This window comes from Saccopteryx bilineata, chromosome 1 (assembly GCF_036850765.1).
Source record: "Saccopteryx bilineata isolate mSacBil1 chromosome 1, mSacBil1_pri_phased_curated, whole genome shotgun sequence".
NCBI classification, from domain to species: domain Eukaryota; kingdom Metazoa; phylum Chordata; class Mammalia; order Chiroptera; family Emballonuridae; genus Saccopteryx; species Saccopteryx bilineata.
In genome coordinates this window covers 319,377,731-319,397,331 of record NC_089490.1, presented here as the reverse complement: position 1 = coordinate 319,397,331, position 19,601 = coordinate 319,377,731, and the positions used below count along the sequence as shown (strand labels likewise).

The 19,601-nt window shown below is 38.2% G+C and overlaps 1 protein-coding gene across 1 annotated transcript in view; it reads left to right on the top strand.

Annotated features, from left to right (window-relative positions):
* ARHGAP42 (Rho GTPase activating protein 42) overlaps positions 1-19,601 on the top strand; it is a 294,437-nt gene that overhangs the window by 221,253 nt on the left and 53,583 nt on the right. The window contains exons 5-6 of the mRNA XM_066248014.1: positions 3,227-3,328; positions 13,246-13,356. Of these exons, the coding sequence (XP_066104111.1) occupies positions 3,227-3,328; positions 13,246-13,356 (213 nt within the window). The remainder of the gene's footprint in view (positions 1-3,226; positions 3,329-13,245; positions 13,357-19,601) is intronic.

Sequence of the window (19,601 nt, the reverse complement as noted above, 5' to 3'; positions counted from 1 at the left end):
TTATGCTAGACCTGAGTGTGTTTTGTTGTCTTTATCATGGGAACCTTTGAATAGACCTTTTTTTGCTGGCTCGATGGTGTGAAGGGCCTGGTTTTGGACAAGAGTCCAAGAAGTGCTTCTGGGAATAATTTTTGCATTGCCAGGAATGCTGATGTGTTGGCCCTGAATTAACATTTCCAAAAATGCCATCAAGCACTGACCAAAAACAAAGATGCAAGTGTAGTCACCACAGCTGTGTTCTCTTCTCCTTCAACCAGTTTATTCGTCTGTATACAGTGAGAACTGTTAAGTCCCCATTGAAAGACAAAAGTGAACCACTTTTATGTACTATTCTGTAATGCAGCTGGTGGCCCCCAACGGTGTATATGCTATTGGGTTTGAATTAAGGCCATTCATGCAGAATTGTCCCTTGTAACACGGACATTGGCTTTTTGAACAAATGGAATGTCAATGAGGCATTATGGTTGACCAGTGTTATAATGGAAAAGTTTTATTTTTCCATTAAATATTTATTGAGCACTCTGAAATATTCAGTTTTAAGGGGAATAAGGTATACATTAATTTCTCTGCTACAATGTAGAACATGAACAGTATGAGAAACCCATAAGCTACATGAGCATTCCCAAGGGAGTGATGATGGAGAAAAGAGGTTTATTTGAGTTGGATACTGAAAGGAGATATAACTTCAATATGTTGAAATTTGAAGAAATGAGCATTTATATCAAAGGGAAGATGACTTGGAGAGGAGGGAAACAAAGGAATAAGAGCTCAAAAGGGATTAGTGAGAGAGACTTTTGGAGAGGTAGATTGGGCAGGTGAATTGTGGGCATGAAACACCAGTTTAAGAGTAACACCACTAAGCAAAGGATGAAATGTTCAAGCCACTGTTCCCAGAGTGGAGAGGACAAGGCCCTCCCATCCTGACCCTGGGGCTTTCTGGCTTCTTTTGGTCTGCACAGTTTATATGAGTTTCTCAACATTCCTTTTTTGGATTTATTTTTCATTAGTATTTCTCCTACTAGGACCACATTTTCTCCTTAGGTAATGAAAATTCTTTGAGGGTTTTGACTCCCCCCCTTCATCTATAGATATGATATTGTAAAGTACAAACATATCAGTGCTTCTTAAATGGTCTGAAAGTGATTTGAACTCTTCAGTGCAGCTTTACCAATTAACTTTCTAACATTCCTTGTATGGAATTAGGCCATGCTGAATTCCTTGAAATATAATTGAGGTATAAAAATTTCAGAGTGCCATCAAGATAGAATTACCTAGATGTATAAACCTGGATCTGACAACCTCAGAATAGTGGGAAAGACAGTCCAGAGTTCTGTCTGTATTTTCCTCCCTTTTTCCCTTCTTTCCTTCCTTGCCCCATCCATCCATCCATCCATCCATCCATCCATCCATCCATCCATTCACTTATCCATTGTTTTTAATTAACCTCTTCCAAATACTTATGCAAATAATGAAGCAAAACATTATGCATAATAATCATACAGCTTGTTTTTTAATCTTTCTTTCAAACACAGCTGGCACACAAGCTTATATTAATTTAAGGTATACAACATAGTAAAGCTTTTTTTAAAAAAACAATGCTTGAATTTCTGGCTGAGAGAAATAGGAATCTGTATTTTGAATAAGCTTAAAAATACTCAACTCTAATTAAAGTGGTTCGGAGATTGTTCTTCCAGAAACACTGAAATAAAAGCAAAGAACAGTACTACTTTTTAGCCAGTGAAATTTGAGTGTGGTTACCTAGTATTTATTTCATATGGACTCATAAATGGAAAAAGCATACATATTTATGCCTGGAGATTATATGCCCATGCATGTCCTGTTCCTTTTAGGATTAATTTCATTTGCATTTCTATAGAAGCTTGTGTTAGGATGAAAGATAAAGTCCTCCTCCTGCCTGACCAGGCGGTGGCGCAGTGGATAGAACATTGGACTGTGATGCAAAAGGACCCAGGTTCAAGACCCCAAGGTTGCCAGCTTGAGCGCAGGCTCAACTGGTTTGAGCAAAAGCTCACCAGCTTGGACCCAAGGTCGCTGGCTTGAGCAAGGGGTTACTCCTTCTGCTGAAGGCCTGCCGTCAAGGCACATATGAGAAAGCAATCAATGAACAATTAAGGTGTCACAACGAAAAACTGATGATTGATGCTTCTCATCTCTCTTCATTCCTGTCTGTCCCTATCTATCCCTCTCTCTCTCTCTCTGTCTCTGTAAATTAAAAAAAAAAAAAAAAAAAAAAGTCCTCCTCCTCCTTTGCAAAAGACCGAAAGACATCCTGGTTATAGCTGCCCCTTCAAAACAAAAACGTTATTTTAGGGGTAAGTGAAGGTCAGTTATTAGTTATGTTGAGTATATGATGCAGATACTGTTAATCCTTTCGATTTGACTTTGAATTAGCTGGTTTAATAATTTTACGCTTTTTTTTTTTTTTTTTTTGACAGAGAGAGGGATAGATAGGGAGAGACAGACAGGAATGGAGAGAGATGAGAAGCATCAATCATTAGTTTTTTGTTGTGACACCTTTGTTGTTCATTGATTGCTTTCTCATATGTGCCTTGACCGTGAGCCTTCAGCAGACCAAGTGACCCCTTCTCGAGCCAGCGACCTTGGGTCCAAGCTGGTGAGCTTTGCTCAAACCAGATGAGCCTGCGCTCAAGCTGGCGAACTCGAGGTCTTGAACCTGGGTCCTTCCCGCATCCCAGTCCAACACTCTATCCACTGTGCCACCGCCTGGTCAGGCTGATTTTACGCTTTTAAAGTCTGTTTTCCTTCACTGTTGAGAACAAGTTTTTTGAAATATCAAGTCTTTTTATGCCTGGCAAATAATGATTTCTTTAAAAGACTCTGCACCAGCAGTTCTCCAAAATGATTATATATTATCTCATCCAATCACCAAATAGCCTAAATCAGATATTTTCTCTTGTTGTAAATGTGCTAAATCAGCATCTCTAATTGAGAACCAGTTATAAATTGCTCCAAGGGATTCTACTGTCTCCAGTCTGGCCCCCTCCAGACATACAAGTTCCATGAGCTTTTTTGAGAGAACACATATTCAAATGACTTGGTTTTTTGTCCTTCTTTCTATTCCATGTAGTCTTGCACATAGATAGAGCTCACTAAAGATTTTATTTGATATTTGATGGGATTGGTAAACATCAAAGTTTTCTTCAGGCTCTAATTTGAATATTTCATTATTATTGTTATCTCCTAGGATGGAAAGAAGAAGTTTGACAAGGAGAGTGAAAAATACTATTCTATTCTTGAAAAACATTTAAATTTATCTGCAAAGAAAAAGGAGTCTCATTTGCAAGAGGTAAGCTTTTCCAATTGAAATGTGGAAAGGGCATTAGCACTAAGTCATGTGAAGTCCAAATTTACAGTAGTAGAAGAATCTCAGAATCTGCTACTCTTTAATTAAAAAAAAAGAGGAACAGGTAATTGAACATTTACTATGGACAAGCTCTATGCTGAACATTTTGTATTTACTACTAACAGTGCCAAATGAAAGATAAGTATTTCCTTCAGAAAAACAATGGAACAATTTTTTTTTGTTTTCTTCTCTTGGGTATACATAGCTTTTAAGTGAAGTTGAAAATACTTGTTTTTAAGGTATATTTTCAGCATTGGGGGGGAGGGGACTACAGTTACACATTTTAAAATGTCAATTATTTTACATCGATTTTCTTAAAAAAACAAGGCAACAAAAATATTTTACTAACATGGATGCAAACAAGCAGTCCAGTTCTTTCTTTCTTTCTGAAATATCTGTCCTTTTTATTTGTAGTGCTTTAACTATAATTAGTAAAATCTTCTAGGCCTTTTACTAAGGAAAAATGCAGTTCAAGTTCCAATGATGGGATATGTTTAAAAAAAATTGGACTTTGTCATTTTCTTTTTTTATTTATTTTTATTTTTATTTTTTTCTGAAGCTGGAAACCGGGAGAGACAGTCAGACAGACTCCCGCATGTGCCCGACCGGGATCCACCTGGCATGCCCACCAGGGGCGATGCTCTGCCCCTCCGGGGGCATCGCTCTGCCGCGACCAGAGCCACTCTAGCGCCTGGGGCAGAGGCCAAGGAGCCATCCCCAGCACCCGGGCCATCTTTGCTCCAATGGAGCCTTGGCTGCTGGAGGGGAAGAGAGAGACAGAGAGGAAGGAGGGGGGGTGGAGAAGCAAATGGGCGCCTCTCCTGTGTGCCCTGGCCGGGAATCGAACCCGAACCCGGGTCCCCCGCACACCAGGCCGACGCTCTACCGCTGAGCCAACCGACCAGGGCGACTTTGTCATTTTCACCTCAACAGCAAAGATATCTTGACACTCTGCCCACCTTTCCCCTGAATCTACCATGGTTGTCTCAGAGCATCAAGACCGGAGTTAACATCCTTTCACCTGGCTCGTTACTGCTCTTCCGGCTGTCCTAGGGAGTCTTGTACCATGCTGAGTCTCCTTTAGTCTTTTTTCCCTTCTCCCTCTGCACTTGTAGGTATCTTTTAAATGCCTCATCCTGAGCTAGCAAAACCAATGAGCTGCTTTTCCAGATCAACCTGGTCCTCTGCATTCTGTGTTCTTTCTTTTGTTTCTCTTACCTCCACATTCATCCACAGGGGTGCTTGACCTTGTGAGAGTAGGACTAGAGTTTCACTGTGTCAAAAAGTCATTCAGGGGTTGGTTTTGCTTCTGATTCCTTTCTTCTACACTCTCATGAACTCTTGAGGGATTTGAACTTTTTCACTTAAATGGATTTAATTTTGGGAAGTTTCGTTATTTAAACATGCGTTTATTAAGACCTATATTTTGTTTATTAAAACAGAATAATTGAATGTATAATTGTATGCCTGTGGAAAGCTTTTGCAGCTAAAGTGAAATAGAAAAAAAATCTGTCATTAAGAAAAATTAATATTTTTAATTTTCAAGGGTATTTTTAATCTTATGAGGTATTATGTTACAATTTAATATTATGTTGACACATTCCATACTACTACTACCTCTTTTTATTCTCCTTTTTCTTTCTTTTCTTTTTTTTTCTTTTTTTCCTCTTCTGACTCTTTCTTTACTCCATGCTTTGGTTATATTAACTTTTGATCTTGCCCAAACAAGCCAAGACTGGCATGCCTCAGGGCCTTTGAACTTACTGTTTGTTCAGCCTGGAAACTCTTACTATGCCTGCATTATTCCCTTCTCAGTTTTTCTTATTTTTAAAATTTTTTCTCCTCTGTCCCATCCTCTTGCCCCCTGACTCTAGCAACAACCAGACTCTTTATTTATGTGCTTTTATTTATTTATTTATTTTAGATTCCACATATAAGAGAGATCATATGGTGTTTTTCTTTCTTTGTTGACTTTTCATTTAGCATAATGCCCTCAAGGTCCATCCAGGTTGTCAAAATGGCAAGATTTTATTCTTTATTTATTTATTTTGACTGAATAATATTTCATATATAATAATATTATACATTTTAAACATATGTACCACAATTTATTTACTTATTCATCCACCTATGGAAGTTTAGGTTGTTTTCATGTCTTGGCTATTGATACTAATTCTGCAATGAATGTGCAAGTGCATACATCTTTTTTCTTTTCTTCAGATAAATACCCAGAAGTAAAATTGCTGGATCATATGGGAGTTCTATTTTTTAATTGTTTGAAGAATGTTCATACTATTTTTCATAATGGCTGCACCAGTTTACATTCTTACCAACATTTGTTATCTCGTCTTTTTGATGGTAGCCATTCTAACAGGTGTAAAGTGCTATCTCATTGTGGTTTTGACTTGCATTTCCCTGATGATTAAGGATGCTGAGCATCTTTTCATGAACCTCTTGGCCATCTGTATGTCTTCTTTTGGTAAATGTCTGTTCAGATCCTCTCTCCATTTTTTTAATAAAATTGTTTTTGTTTTTACTATTGACTTGTATGAGTTCTTTATATATTTTGGATATTATCCCGCTATCAGATATGTGATTTGCAAATATTTTCTTCCATTCAGTACATTATTTTTTTATTTTGTTGATTGTTTGCTGTGCAGTGGCCTTTTAGTGTGATCTAGTCTCACTGATTTATTTTTGCTTTTGATTTGAGATTCAAAAAGTCATTACCAAGACCTATGTCAAGGAGCTTATCACCTACATTTTCTTATAGGCATTTTATGGTTTCAGGTCTTATATTCAAGTCTTTAATCTATTTGAGTAAATTTTTGGTATGGTGTAAGATAGTGATTGAGTTTCACTTTTTTGCATCTCTTTGTCCAGTTTCCCAACACCATTTATTGAAGAGACTATTCTTTCTCCACTGTATATCCTTGACTCCTTTCTCATAAATTTATTGACCATTTATGTATGGATTTTTTTCTGAGCTCTCTAGTGTTTTCCATTGGTCTGTTTTTATGCCAATGCCATATTGTTTTATATACCTTAGCTTTGTAATATAGTTGAAATCTGGGTTCCTGGTACTTCTACCTTTGTTTTCTCAGATTGCTTTGTCTATAAGGGATTTTTTGTGCTTCCACACAAATTTAATAATATATTCACCTATTTCAAATTTCTTTTATGCTCACAGTTCTCTAAACATTGCACTAGAATAAACCTAAGAGAGAATGCGGTATGTAGGGGAAGTCATGTGTAGACAGGCTTCTGTAATGACCACCTACATACTGCACACCAAGCCAAGTGTCATGGCCAGGTGCTATTTTAAAATTTGCCTGCCTCAAAATCAAGAGTGATTTTTAAAGTCTCTACAGGGTCAGAGGTTCACCAGTTGTTGGTGAATATGCAAGGTCACACCTTGACAGGACACTGCTTAAATCTTTTAAGCAAATGCTAACTTGATTCTAATTTTACTGTCCTCTAGAGGATATATTTTCATTTTCCCTAGACCAATATATAATACTTTGCTTATGAGTAGTCTTCAGTCCCTTAGGCTCTGATACTGGCTCAGTACTGCTCCTCAGGCTGTCCTAGGGAGTCTTGTACCATACTGAGTCTCCTTTAGACTCTCTTCCCTTCTCCCTCTGTACTTGTAGGTATCTTTTAAATATCTCATTCTGATTTAGCAAAACCAGTGAGCTGCTTTTCCAAATAAACCTGGTCCTCTGCATTCTGTGTTCTTTCATTTGTTTCTCTTACCTCCACATTCATCCACAGGGATGCTTGACATCCTGTGGTTTTATCCATTCTGGCTTTATATGTAATTGGAAGTTAGTAGCATGGTTAATAACCTCTGCTTGTCCCACTCCACACAGTCACATACAAACATATACTCACGCATGTGCATACATGCACATATTTCTTTTCCAGGAGGCACAGCCTGCTCATCTGGCTCCTTGTTCATTTTTATCATGGGAAATAAGTGGCTGCCCATTTCCAGGATTGAATGAGGAATCAGTTGTGTTGGTTCATCTCCAAGACCATCAGTCAGGTGGTCATTGGAATAAGCAGAATTGGAAACAGACTTGTCAAGATTTTAGATTTTACACTAAATGTAAAATACTAATATTTAATACGTGAGAGTTTAATTTCTTTCTAAGCATAAAATAAGAGGAAGAGATCATGAAATGTGGAAAGACCAGAATACATAAAAATAATGTCTGTTTTAGAAGAAATTAAATTAAATTAAATTAAAAGCGAAGTGTTAGGGAATTGATATAGCATAATGGATAGGGTTACCATCAGTTATACCCAAGATGTGTTTGCAAATCAATGTGAAATTGATAGTCTTCAGTTGAAAAAATAGGCTAAGAGTATGAATGGGCATTTCATCAGAGAAGAAATACAAGCCATAGTGAATATTGTATGTTTCAACATCACATGTATTAAAATAGAATGAAAATTAGTAATAATGACAGGATGTTAAGCTTATTAAAATATATCCACTATTGGTGACGGTATTGGAAACTGAGCACCCTTTTGTTTGTCTGGTAGAAACAAAATTATTCAATCATTCTTGAGGTAAATTTGATGGCATATTTCAAAAAATTTTAAATGTATGGGATAGTGAAAATTATTTCTATTGATAAGAATTTACCCAAGAGAAATGGTCAGAAATGAGCATAAAAATAAATGGTGTAAATATGGTGACCCAAGATCCCTCTTGCAATGCAAAAAAATTAATCATTTTTATGTTTTAGTTATAGCTGACATACAATATTATATTACTTTCAGGTGTACCACCCAGTGATTAGACATTATATAACTTACTAAGTGAGCATCTTGATGTCTCATATCCACTTGACACCATACTAGTTATTAGAATATTACTGACTATATTTCCTGTGCTGTACTTTACATCCCCATGACTTCTGTAACTACCAATTTGTACTTCTTACACTCTCCATCCTTTATATTCATTCTCCCCAACCCCCTTCCCATCTGGTAATGATCAAAATGTTCTCTGAATCTATGGGTGTTTCTGTTGTGCCTTTTTATTTTTTATTCTAGATTCAAACATCTGAAATGATACAAAAGAATGATTGGGGTAAATACAAGAATATAGCCTGATGAAAAATGAAATGTGATTTGTCTGGGATACAAAACTTTTATTGGGAAAATCATTTAAAGACATTGGGAAATATTCATTAGCTTAAATGGCGGGGCAGGGGGCAGGGGGAACAAAATTTAAAGCAGAATGTACAGACAGTATTATTTAGGTTTAAAGTAGCTTTGTGTGTGAGTGTTACACATTAAAATGTTAATGGTGGGAATGCAAGCTTTATTATCTTTATATTTCTTTGTTATAGTAGTAAGTAATGAATAAATTTATAAAAATGAATGTGTAATATTTTTATAATTAGGAAAAAGTGAAGAAGAAAAGAAATCCTTTTAGAATCTCAGATTTTGGGTTTCTACGTATCACTAAATATGCTTCGAACAGCTCCCTCTAATCTCTACCTCCTAAATGAAAGCAATCCCTCAGTTTCTGCCCTTATACTGCTATTCTTATCCTTCAGTCTGTGTCCCCAGCATCTCTTCTATCCATACTGTGTGTAATATCCCGAAGATGTCTCTCGGTTCATGATTTTATCACGCCTGACCACCTTTCCACTGCCCAGGACTTGACCCACGTCTTAGTGACACATTGAAATCTCACACATCACCATTTTCTTAACTTTCCTCTGACTTCTCACTTCTTTCATTCTGTCAGTGCTGGTATTTCATGTATTAGAGTTATCTTTGACATTTCCTCCCTTGTTTCTCACACCTGCATCCTCTTTTCTTCTCTTTCTTGCTGAGATATACCAGACATCTTCACCCTGATTAAATAAGCTCTTTTACTGAATAAGAGGTCTCCTTATATTCACATGCGCTCAGCCACACCATTGAATCAATGTCTTCTACACTGTCCTCACACTCATCTTCTTGAGATTCTGCTTTGATCTTGTCAACACTTGACTCAGGCTTTTGCAGTATCTATAGTATGAAGTTTGCGCTCATTCTCTCTTTTCTGCCTTGACTGTCATTTCTGACTGTGTCAGGCAAACTTTCTGGTCTACCAAAGCAGAACTTTCCTGAACTCTCTGTTCCCTCACTCAGACTCTTCTCCTTGTGTCTCCACCTAGTCAAACCTCCCCATTCTTCAGTCTACCTTAAATCTTTTTCTCTTCTGAGAAAAGAGTTTTGTTTTTATTTTCTTCTCTATTTTGAATTGAGATAGCTTATTGTAGGTGAGGGCTAATTTAGCTTTCTGCAGAACTCTCTGGTTTTCTTATATAATTAACTTGGTTTTATCCTGGGATGACTTTACTGTCCCCTTTGCCCTGTAAACAACAATTTATACCTGCTGTTCTGGCCTAGTTATTATTGGTGCTCTCTTTTAGTTTGAAGAGGTTGGTCAAGCCCTGGCCGGTTGGCTCAGCGGTAGAGCGTCGGCCTGGCGTGCAGGAGTCCTGGGTTTGATTCCTGGCCAGGGCACACAGGAGAAGCACCCATCTGCTTCTCCACCACTCCCCTTCTCCTTCCTCTCTGTCTCTCTCTTCCCCTCCCGCAGCCAAGGCTCCATTGGAGCAAAGATGGCCCGGGCGCTGGGGATGGCTCTGTGGCCTCTGCCTCAGGTGCTAGAATGGCTCTGGATGCAACAGAGCGACGCCCCAGATGGGCAGAGCATCGCCCCCTGGTGGGCATGCTGGGTGGATCCCGGGCGGGCACATGCGGGAGTCTGACTGCCTCCCCGTTTCCAGCTTCGAAAAAAAGAAAAAAAAAAAAAAAGAAAAGATTGGTCAGTAAGTGATATGGTTCTCCTACTTGTCCAGTGTAAAATACAAGGCAACAGGCGCTAGTGAACAACACACTATGTGAGTTTCAATATTAATGGGACTCATCTCAAGTAAGGAATGTCTTTCAAAAAATTGTGCACTGAAAAGAAATTAAATTGTATGCTTGAAGCACTGCACATTGTGGCTGACCTTTCAGAGCAAATTTGGTGTAGCAAATTCATCTTGATAGGAGACAATGGGCAATATCTGTGACTGGCAAATGGCAGGAGTCACTATTTCTTTTATCCTTCTGTATGCCCCACACCCCTTTGATGAGATGGGGTTGTGTATGGCACATCAATCTCTGAGGAAATAATAACCCCAGATTTAGTGATTTGCTAGGACTCGTGGCTACGATTTATTACAGTGAAAAGGTACAAAAACATCAGCAATGGATACATAGGGCGATGTCTGGGGGAGACCAGGCACAAGCTTCCAAGGGTCCTTTGCCAGGAGAGACACACCGCACACACTTAATTCCCCCAGTAGTAGTAAGTTTGAAAAAAAAAACATGTGAAATGTTGTCTATTAGAAACTCCTTAGACACTGAGTGCCCATGGCATTTACTGGGAGCTGGTCACATAGGCACTTTCCATTTGTCATGTACCCAAATTCCTGACTCCCATAAGGAAAGCAGGTGTTCAAAATAAGCCATATTGTTTGCACAAACAGTTTTGACAAAGTGAACCACTCTTATCAATTAGGGCAGTGGGAACTCACCCAAAATCAACATTTCTCAGATGCAACCAAGAGCAAACTCATAAACCTGCCTTCCAGTGGGTGGCATCATGCCTGCTGTGCTCTCTTCTGCAAAGCTTTGTTGACAGAAATAATCATGTGTGTTACAGAGGTGGCTCAACATTCTAGTTTGTCCATGTGTGCTCATTAGAGCAATCAGTGACATTATCTTTAAAGTAAATAAAACTTTCAGAAATAACTTGTGCACTAGGATGATATATATTATCTCTGGGACTAGAAATAGTCTGTATCCTTTGCCTCCAGTGCTGTCCTGGTGCTCTCAGAGAGCTGGGCTTCTTTCTCTCTTTCTGACCCCTTCATTCACTGATGTTGGCTTTGTGGTTTGGAACTGCCTGTTTTGGGAATATTTACACCACAGAAGCCAGCAAATATTGCAAATCCAGCTTTCTCCCCTCGAGAGCCAGTGGTTAAACATCTATTAGCATACCACTAAATATGCTTCCTTACCATTCCTTCTATAAATAGCGCAGTCTTCTAAGCAGTTGGTAAGAACCAGTATATGATTTGTGTAGACAACTGATTGCCTTTGTGTTGATATGTATATCTTTTCTTGTTTAGAAATTATGTTTGGGAGCTGAAAAGCTTCTGGTTCACATTCCCTACCTGATTTATACATTCTTTTCATATGTTGTTTAGAAACTTGTAATTCTCAACTTTAAAAAAAATCCCTATTGAGTTGCTTATAATATTGGATTATTTTTAATTACATGAATAAATGCATAGCAAGTATATGTAATTATTTTAAAAGGTGTTTCAAATGAATTTTGAAGATGCCATGATATCCAAACCAGCAAACCTAATTTTATCTTTTTTTTAAAGCTTCTGTTGTGAAATCATCATTGTAAAATGGCTCCAAATCAAATAGTCTACTCCCAAATTGTTGTTGGCAGATGCTGAGTACTCCATAGGGCCCAGTCTCTTTTTTTCCGTCTGCTTTTAGTAATGTCATCTGGCAGTGGGGAGTGTGTAACTGGACAAGAAAAGTAAAATCACGCCTCTCTGTTGAATCCCAATCAGGTTAAAATAGGACTCCGGGGATGGCTATGGCCACAGAAGAGAGGAGAGAGGTCATGTCAGAAAGAAAATGAATTACCTCAGTAATACTTTTCACACACTTAACAATAGAACCTTACTGTAGTCGTGAAGAAGAAACGTATGTGGCATCGATGGAGAATGAATCATTAGGTTACAACCATTCAAGTTTTTTGGCTCTGCTGCCAGTATTATCTTTTTAAGACCTCATGATGTGGTTCGCTGCTTGACATTCTAAGATGATTCTTCTGGGGTGAAAATCCAGATTTGCCAGGCAGTGTTCGAGATCTTTCATAGGGTGATGCTAACATTACTTTCCCTTCACTCATTTACTCAGTGGACAGACTCTGTCAAACCATTTCAGGCCTCTTTTCATCTCTATGGTAGTGACTTTTCTTTTTAAATCTTTGACGACTCACTGCCAGTTGTTCATCTTAAAATTCAACTCAAACCACCACCATTTTCTCCTAGAACTTAAGTCTCTTTTTCTGTGATCCCACTGATTTTCAAATACATTTATATACCTTTCCTGTAATTATCTTTAAAGTGAACCGAATGTGTATGCTTATTCTGTTTTTCCTTTTCCTCCTACCCCATATACTATAAACTCTTGTGGGCAAAGACTGTGTTTTCCTGGCTTCTGTATTCATGATAATAATTGCTGTAATAAAACTTTTGGCGGCACATAATGTTTAATAAAGATTTCACGCTAGAGGCCCTGGCCATTTGGCTGAGTGGTAAAGCGTCGGCCTGGCGTGCAGAAGTCCTGGGTTCGATTCCCAGCCAGAGCACACAGGAGAAGCACCCATCTGCTTTTCCACCCCTCCCCCTCTCCTTCCTCTCTGTCTCTCTCTTCCCCTCCCACAGCCGAGGCTCCATTGGAGCAAAGATGGCCCGGGCGCTGGGGATGGCTCCTTGGCCTCTGCCCCAGGCGCTGGGGTGGCTCTGGTCGCAACAGAGCGACGCCCAGGAGGGGCAGAGCATCGCCCCCTGGTGGGCGTGCCAGGTGGATCCTGGTCGGCGCATGCGGGAGTCTGTCTGACTGTCTCTCCCTGTTTCCAGCTTCAGAAAAATACAAAAAAAAAAAAAAGAAAAGATTTCACACTAGAACCAGATTTGGGTCCCTCTTTAACATAGAACCATCGGCAGTTACTCCCCTGGGTCATGATTTGCCTTTTTTGTGCTCTTTAGGCAGACACACAGATTGACCGAGAACATCAAAACTTCTATGAAGCATCACTAGAATATGTCTTTAAAATTCAGGAAGTTCAAGAAAAGAAGAAGTTTGAATTTGTTGAACCGGTAAGTTTTAATTTCCTAATAAAATAGTAAGTTCGGTATATCCTGTGGGAAAAATAATGCAGTGTTTTTCTATTGAAAATTTTGATTCTTTAAAAATAAAATGGGAGGAAGGAGTGGGGGAAGGGCAGATAGGGGGAACACAGGGCACTTTTAGGGCAATAAAACTATTGTATTTGACACTGTACTGGTCATTATAGGTTTGTGAAAAACAATAGAATGTATGCACAAAGAGTGAATCCTAATGTAAGCTATGGACTTCAATTGGTAACAATGTATCAGTATGGGATTATCATTTGTAACAAGTGTGCCTCACTAATACCAGATACTAATAACAGGGAAAACTGTGCGGAGGGTCTAAGAGTATATATGGGAACCCTAATTTCTGCTCAATTTTTCTGTAAACCTAAAATGTTCTAAAAATGGCCTATTTTTTTAAATGGCCTATTTTTTAAAAATTGAAAGTTAAAGGGTATATATTAGATCTACCTAAGCAGATAAACCTCACCGCTAAAGTGACCAAAGGTTTGGGTGACAGGAAAAAACATAAGGCTGTGTTTCTTCCTTTGTTCCACCCCAGTTCCGTGCAGGACTGGAACCTGTCTGACTTTCCAATGAAGTCATTTATTTTCCAAGTCGGTATAAAAAGTAATGGATCCCCTGATATAAACCACATTACAGAAAAGAACAGGTGGCTGGTCTTTATAAGCTTACTTCATTTTCTTAGCATTTTCCTCCCAAATAATACCCTAATATGTTCCAATATTGGCTAAGTAGGCATATTCATGAGGCATCATCTATGATAAATAAGGTAAGTTCTATAATCAAGATAGTCTTCTGTTAGTATACAATGCCCAGTTCCCATGAGATGAGAGGACAATGATAGTAAAATATGCAAGTAATCAAATATATAACGTAAATCATACTTTTCTTCCTATGTCAGTTTTTTTTAAATCTACTTATAATAAAATACCCTCTTCCCATTTTAGTGGAAGTGATGGGAAGAGGGAAGGAAAAACACATTTTAAAATATATTTGCCAGATTTTATCCCGAGGGAGACCCTCCTGGGACTCCCTAAAGATGATGGACACTGCAACAGACAGAGGCCGGCAGAGTGGCCAGTCCCTGCCTGGCTCGCAGCACCCCGCTTTCCCTCTCTCCCTTCGGCCTGAACACCTGATTTCCTTTGTAAACCGGGCACTTGGAAAGGGTTAAGACCAGCCCTTCAGCTAGGGGGATTTAAGGAACTGGAAGCCACACACAGGCTCAGGGATTAACTTTTACCTTTTATTTGGGAGAGCAGCCTTAACTTCAAGTTCTGTTTGCCAAGCAGCCGAGTCCTTAAACCTCTCAGAATGACTTTGTAACCTCTATGTAGCAGATGCTTTGAGGAGCTGAATAAACATTTTTAGTGGCCTTCTGAGGCTCTGGGTTTCTTGGAGAGCTGGTCCACCTAATAGCCCCGTGCCTGGGATAATACGACTCCTCCTTCTTAGGAACTCAGTTCTGCCTCGGAATCCTGCAGGGTTTTTGACGCCTCTCTACTTAGTAGCATACTTCTTCCCGAGGGCCTGCCTCTTGGGATTTCTGAATTTTAGCTCTTCTCAACACCAAAACATTAGAGTCCTCCCATTAATTCTGATAGTCTTCCTTCATACTTCCTTTCCTGCTCCCATTCCCTTCAGATACTGTGCCCGTTAGCTGCACTCTCCTTCCTCACCTGGAATGATCCCTTTGCACCTGTAATAACTACTTTTACATCTGTAACACCTCTCTGTTCTGGACGCACTTTCCCACCTAAGCCTCTTTTCATGGTCCATCCTGTCTGGGAACAGACTAGACCATTCTGTCATATGACATCAGGTCCATAAGAAGGAGCCTGTAAAATCGTTTACTCACAGGTGACAGAGGAATGGTAAGCCTTTATGACTTCCTGTGATAACACATGTGGAGAAGTGGAAACTGTCCTTCAGCTGAAACGTGTTTCCTTTCTTCCCTACCATACCCCACACGGGGACAGTCTGACAGGCCTTCTGTAAATGCATGCCTTTCTTGTGACACCACAATCAAAATTGAAGTTTAAAATTTGTCTTTCTTCCAAAATATTTTCTTGGCTGCTGTATTTTTTTCTATTAGAATGTCTGGCCAAATCAGACAGTCCTGTCAGTTTAGTCTCGTTTTTATTTCTAGTCACAGAGTATCTTCCGTGGGGTTTTACTTCGTTTCCATTTCAATAACGAGAAGTGTGGGGATGGAGGCAATGAAACGTGGGCACTGGCTCTTTAGGTTGTGCAGTTGCAAATTAATGTGGAGGAAAAAAGTTTTTAAAATTTCCAAAACAAAGCTCCCAGGAGCTATAAACATAAAGACATATGAGGATACTTTAATATCTTCGCAGTTTTTATTCTGCAGAAATCCAATCCTGTTGCATTAATGTTTCATATTGCGGAAATCTGGCAGTCTATTCTAGTTTAGCCCCAGATTTACTTAACATGTATTAGAGTAAAGCAAAATACCCTCAGGATGTGACTTTATAGAGATTGTAAGATACCCAGTGGGTAATATAAAGAGTCCTGATGATTCACATTAAATAACATTCTTTATAACGAGCATTTGAGATTATTTTACATGGTTTCAATTAATATCAAGATCCCACTGCCTGTGATAAAACTTCTACAGAATATTTAGAAGGTATTAGAAATGAAAAAAATACTTCTACAGCATCATTATTTTAAGGAAGGGTTTGGGGGAAAAGCTAAAAATGGAAAAAAGGGGGGCATTTACATATCTTTAAATAATACACTGTTTTATTTTAAAGTATACAGTAAATTAGCTATTTAAGCCCACTTATCCATTTATTATATAATTTTAATGGCAATCTTTATTTTCTATGGTTTATCACATTTTACATAATTTTTTTTTATGATATATTGCATTTTATAGAGATGGTAAGTGTCTGGTGATCTCCAGACCTGCACTATTGAGTGTGCTAGCAACTCTCCATGCATGCTCTGGTTACTGAGCATTTGAAATGAGGCTGCTCTAGACTAAGATATACTGTAAGTGTGAAATACTATTAGATCGCAAAAGTTTAGTACAAAAAAAAGTTATCTCATTAATACCTATTTTATATTAATTACATGTTTAAATAATAGTATTTTGGATATCTTGTGTTAAATAAAATACCAAAATTAATTTCACTTGATTTAAATTTTTTTAAAACATGACCACCAGAAAATTTAAAATTTCATACATGTGGTTCCCATTGTGTTTTGGTTGAACAGTGATAGGCCGCATGTGCCCAGGTTTGCCAACAGGATATATGAATTCAGGTCTATAACGAAGGGAAGAGAACAGAGAGGAAGAAACATCTCTTGACCTTTAGATTGTACCATCTTGCCCCTTCTCAGAGTTGCCTGGAGTTTATGAGAACTTTGAGGAATTAGGGGAGAAAGCTTGAGACAATACATAGACACAAGGAGCTTCCATAGGAGAGTTAGCCCTAGTACATCATAAGTGTATTATGGTGCATGAAGTTTTGTGGATCAGAAAACTAGAAGAATCTTTATATGACTGAACTCACTTATGGTTCATTCAGCTGCAGTGTATGTGTATTTTCATCCTGTCCTTTGAGCCTACTTTGCTGGGACTAATGTTTCACGTGCCACTACTGTGTACTCTGTGTTTTCTTACATAAGCCCCACACCACTTTACTGTTAGGTAGCTGTTGTCCTTTCAGATGAGGAAGTTAAGTCACAGAAAGGTAGTTGTCTGAGTTCACAAACCTAAAGAAGGGAAAAGTCTGGGGTCTAGAACCCAAATCTGAAATAACTGTTTAGTATCATTGATTGCCTTATTGGCTGCTTGATTACAAAAATTAGTTTTTGTAATATTTGCTTTGACCAAATGAAATGGATGATCCCAGAAAATTGTATTGTAAAGCTATTACAATTTTTTAAAATTAGAAAATGATAGCAAGAGATTGACTTTTGCTTTGATAAAGGTAATTGACTCAGTGCACATATCTATCCATTCATCCTTCTGTCCTTCCTTCCTTCCTCCTTCATGCTATTTTTTTTATTATTTTTTATAAATAAATTTTTATTAATGTTAATGAGGTGACATCAATAAATCAGGGTACATATATTCAAAGAAAACATGTCCAGGTTATCTTGTCATTCAATTATGTTGCATACCCATCGCCCAAAGTCAGATTGCCCTCCGTCACCTTCTATCTAGTTTTCTTTGTGCTCCTCCCCCTCCCCCCTCCCCGTAACCACCACACTCTTGTCCATGTCTCTTAGTCTTGTTTTTATGTCCCACCAATGTATGGAATCATGTAGTTCTTGGTTTTTTCTGATTTACTTATTTCACTTCGTATAATGTTATTAAGATCCCACCATTTTGTTGTAAATGATCCGATGTCATCATTTCTTATGGCTGAGTAGTATTCCATAGTGTATATGTGCCACATCTTCTTTATCCGGTCTTCTATTGAAGGGCTTTTTGGTTGTCTCCATGTCTTGGCCACTGTGAACAATACTGCAATGAACATGGGGCTACATGTGTCTTTATGTATCAATGTTTCTGAGTTTTGGGGGTATATATCCAATAGAGGGATTGCTGGGTCATAAGGTAGTTCTATTTTCAGTTTTTTGAGGAACCACCATACTTTCTTCCATAATGGTTGTACTACTTTACATTCCCACCAACAGTGAGTGAATTAGGGTTCCTTTTTCTCCACAGCCTCTACAACATTTGCTATTACCTGTCTTGTTGATAGAGTTGTCACCCCAGGCCACCAATGACCAACTGCTTTCCATGTAAAGTCAGGGAGGTACAGAGGCTGAGTAGGAATAAGATGGAATCTGGCTCCAATCCTATAGCTGTGCAATTGTGGCACACTTTTAAAACTCTCTGTGCTTCAAGTTTTTATTTATAAATTGTGGGTAAAAATTGTATGTAGTTTCGAAGATTGTGGTGAGGCTCAACAGTTTGTGCCTGGTGCACTGTTAGCATCTGGGAGGTACTGGCTGTATGAGCTCTCACCTGGGCCACTATCACTAGATATGATGGCTACATTTATTAGTGTAACTTCAAAGCCAGGCATAGCTTTTCAGAAACAAAATTTTAAATTTTTCATGTTTCAAGATACACGTGTAAATTCTATAAGAGCAATTTCATATGAGAGCATTCTTTTTAGACTTAAATCTTTTTGTTTTGTTTAAAATTAATGTAAAAATGAAAATAAGCCATGTTATAGAACCTAAAACATACCACTTTTGATCCCTTCCCTTGCTCTACTAAGTTTAATTTTACATCATTTGCTGAAGAAAATTTCATTTCACTTGCTCAGTATACTTTAGCTCTTTAGCTTATTGCATTATGAGGTATACTATAAAATACCTTTTGGGTTCTCTCAAAAAGGTTAAATAATTTAGAGCAGTGGTTCTCAACCTGTGGGTCGCGACCCCAGCGAGGTCGCCTAAAGCCATCGGAAAATACATAATGCATATCAGGTATTTACATTCCGAATCATAACTGTAGCAAAATTACAGTTATGAAGTAGCCACCAAAATTATTTTTTGGTTTGGGGTCATTGCAACATGAGGAACTGTATTGCGGGGCCACGGCATTAGAAAGGTTGAGAACCACTGGTTTAGAGAGTGAACCACAGCCATTTGCCAAGTGAATAAAATGTCTATCAGGTAGTGTGAAGACCTACAGGTCTTGAAAGTTAAAACTTTTTGTATTCTTTTTCAGTCAGAAAATTTAAGGTAAATCAAAATGAGCAATAAAACAATAGCATTCTTTAAAAAGCTCTGTTGGCCTAAAGATTAAATTCCTATCCTGCTAAAAACCTAAGTGCAGTCAATCATTCTATAAAATTAAAACAGTAAAGCTCTCTTTAGGTCATATGTACACCTTAAAATAAAATCCATATTGGCCCTTTTATTTAATTCTAGTACTATTATTTAAAAATCTGAAATTTGCATTAGTAGTTAGATAGTTCATAAAGTTTTGATGAAGAAAAATCCATTCTATTTGTTTGGCTGACTCAAGCCTCAGAACTTCATTTTAGAACGCCATCATGGACAGATTGGGTCTACATGTCGTTTCTGCTGGACTTGAATTACTTTGCTGGTTACTGTACCCTCTCCATTTCTGTTGAGCTAAAAAGATAAGCTGACTTTATTCTTCATCGCTTCTGTTTCTTTACCGTAGAATTTTGCGTCTGGCCACATCA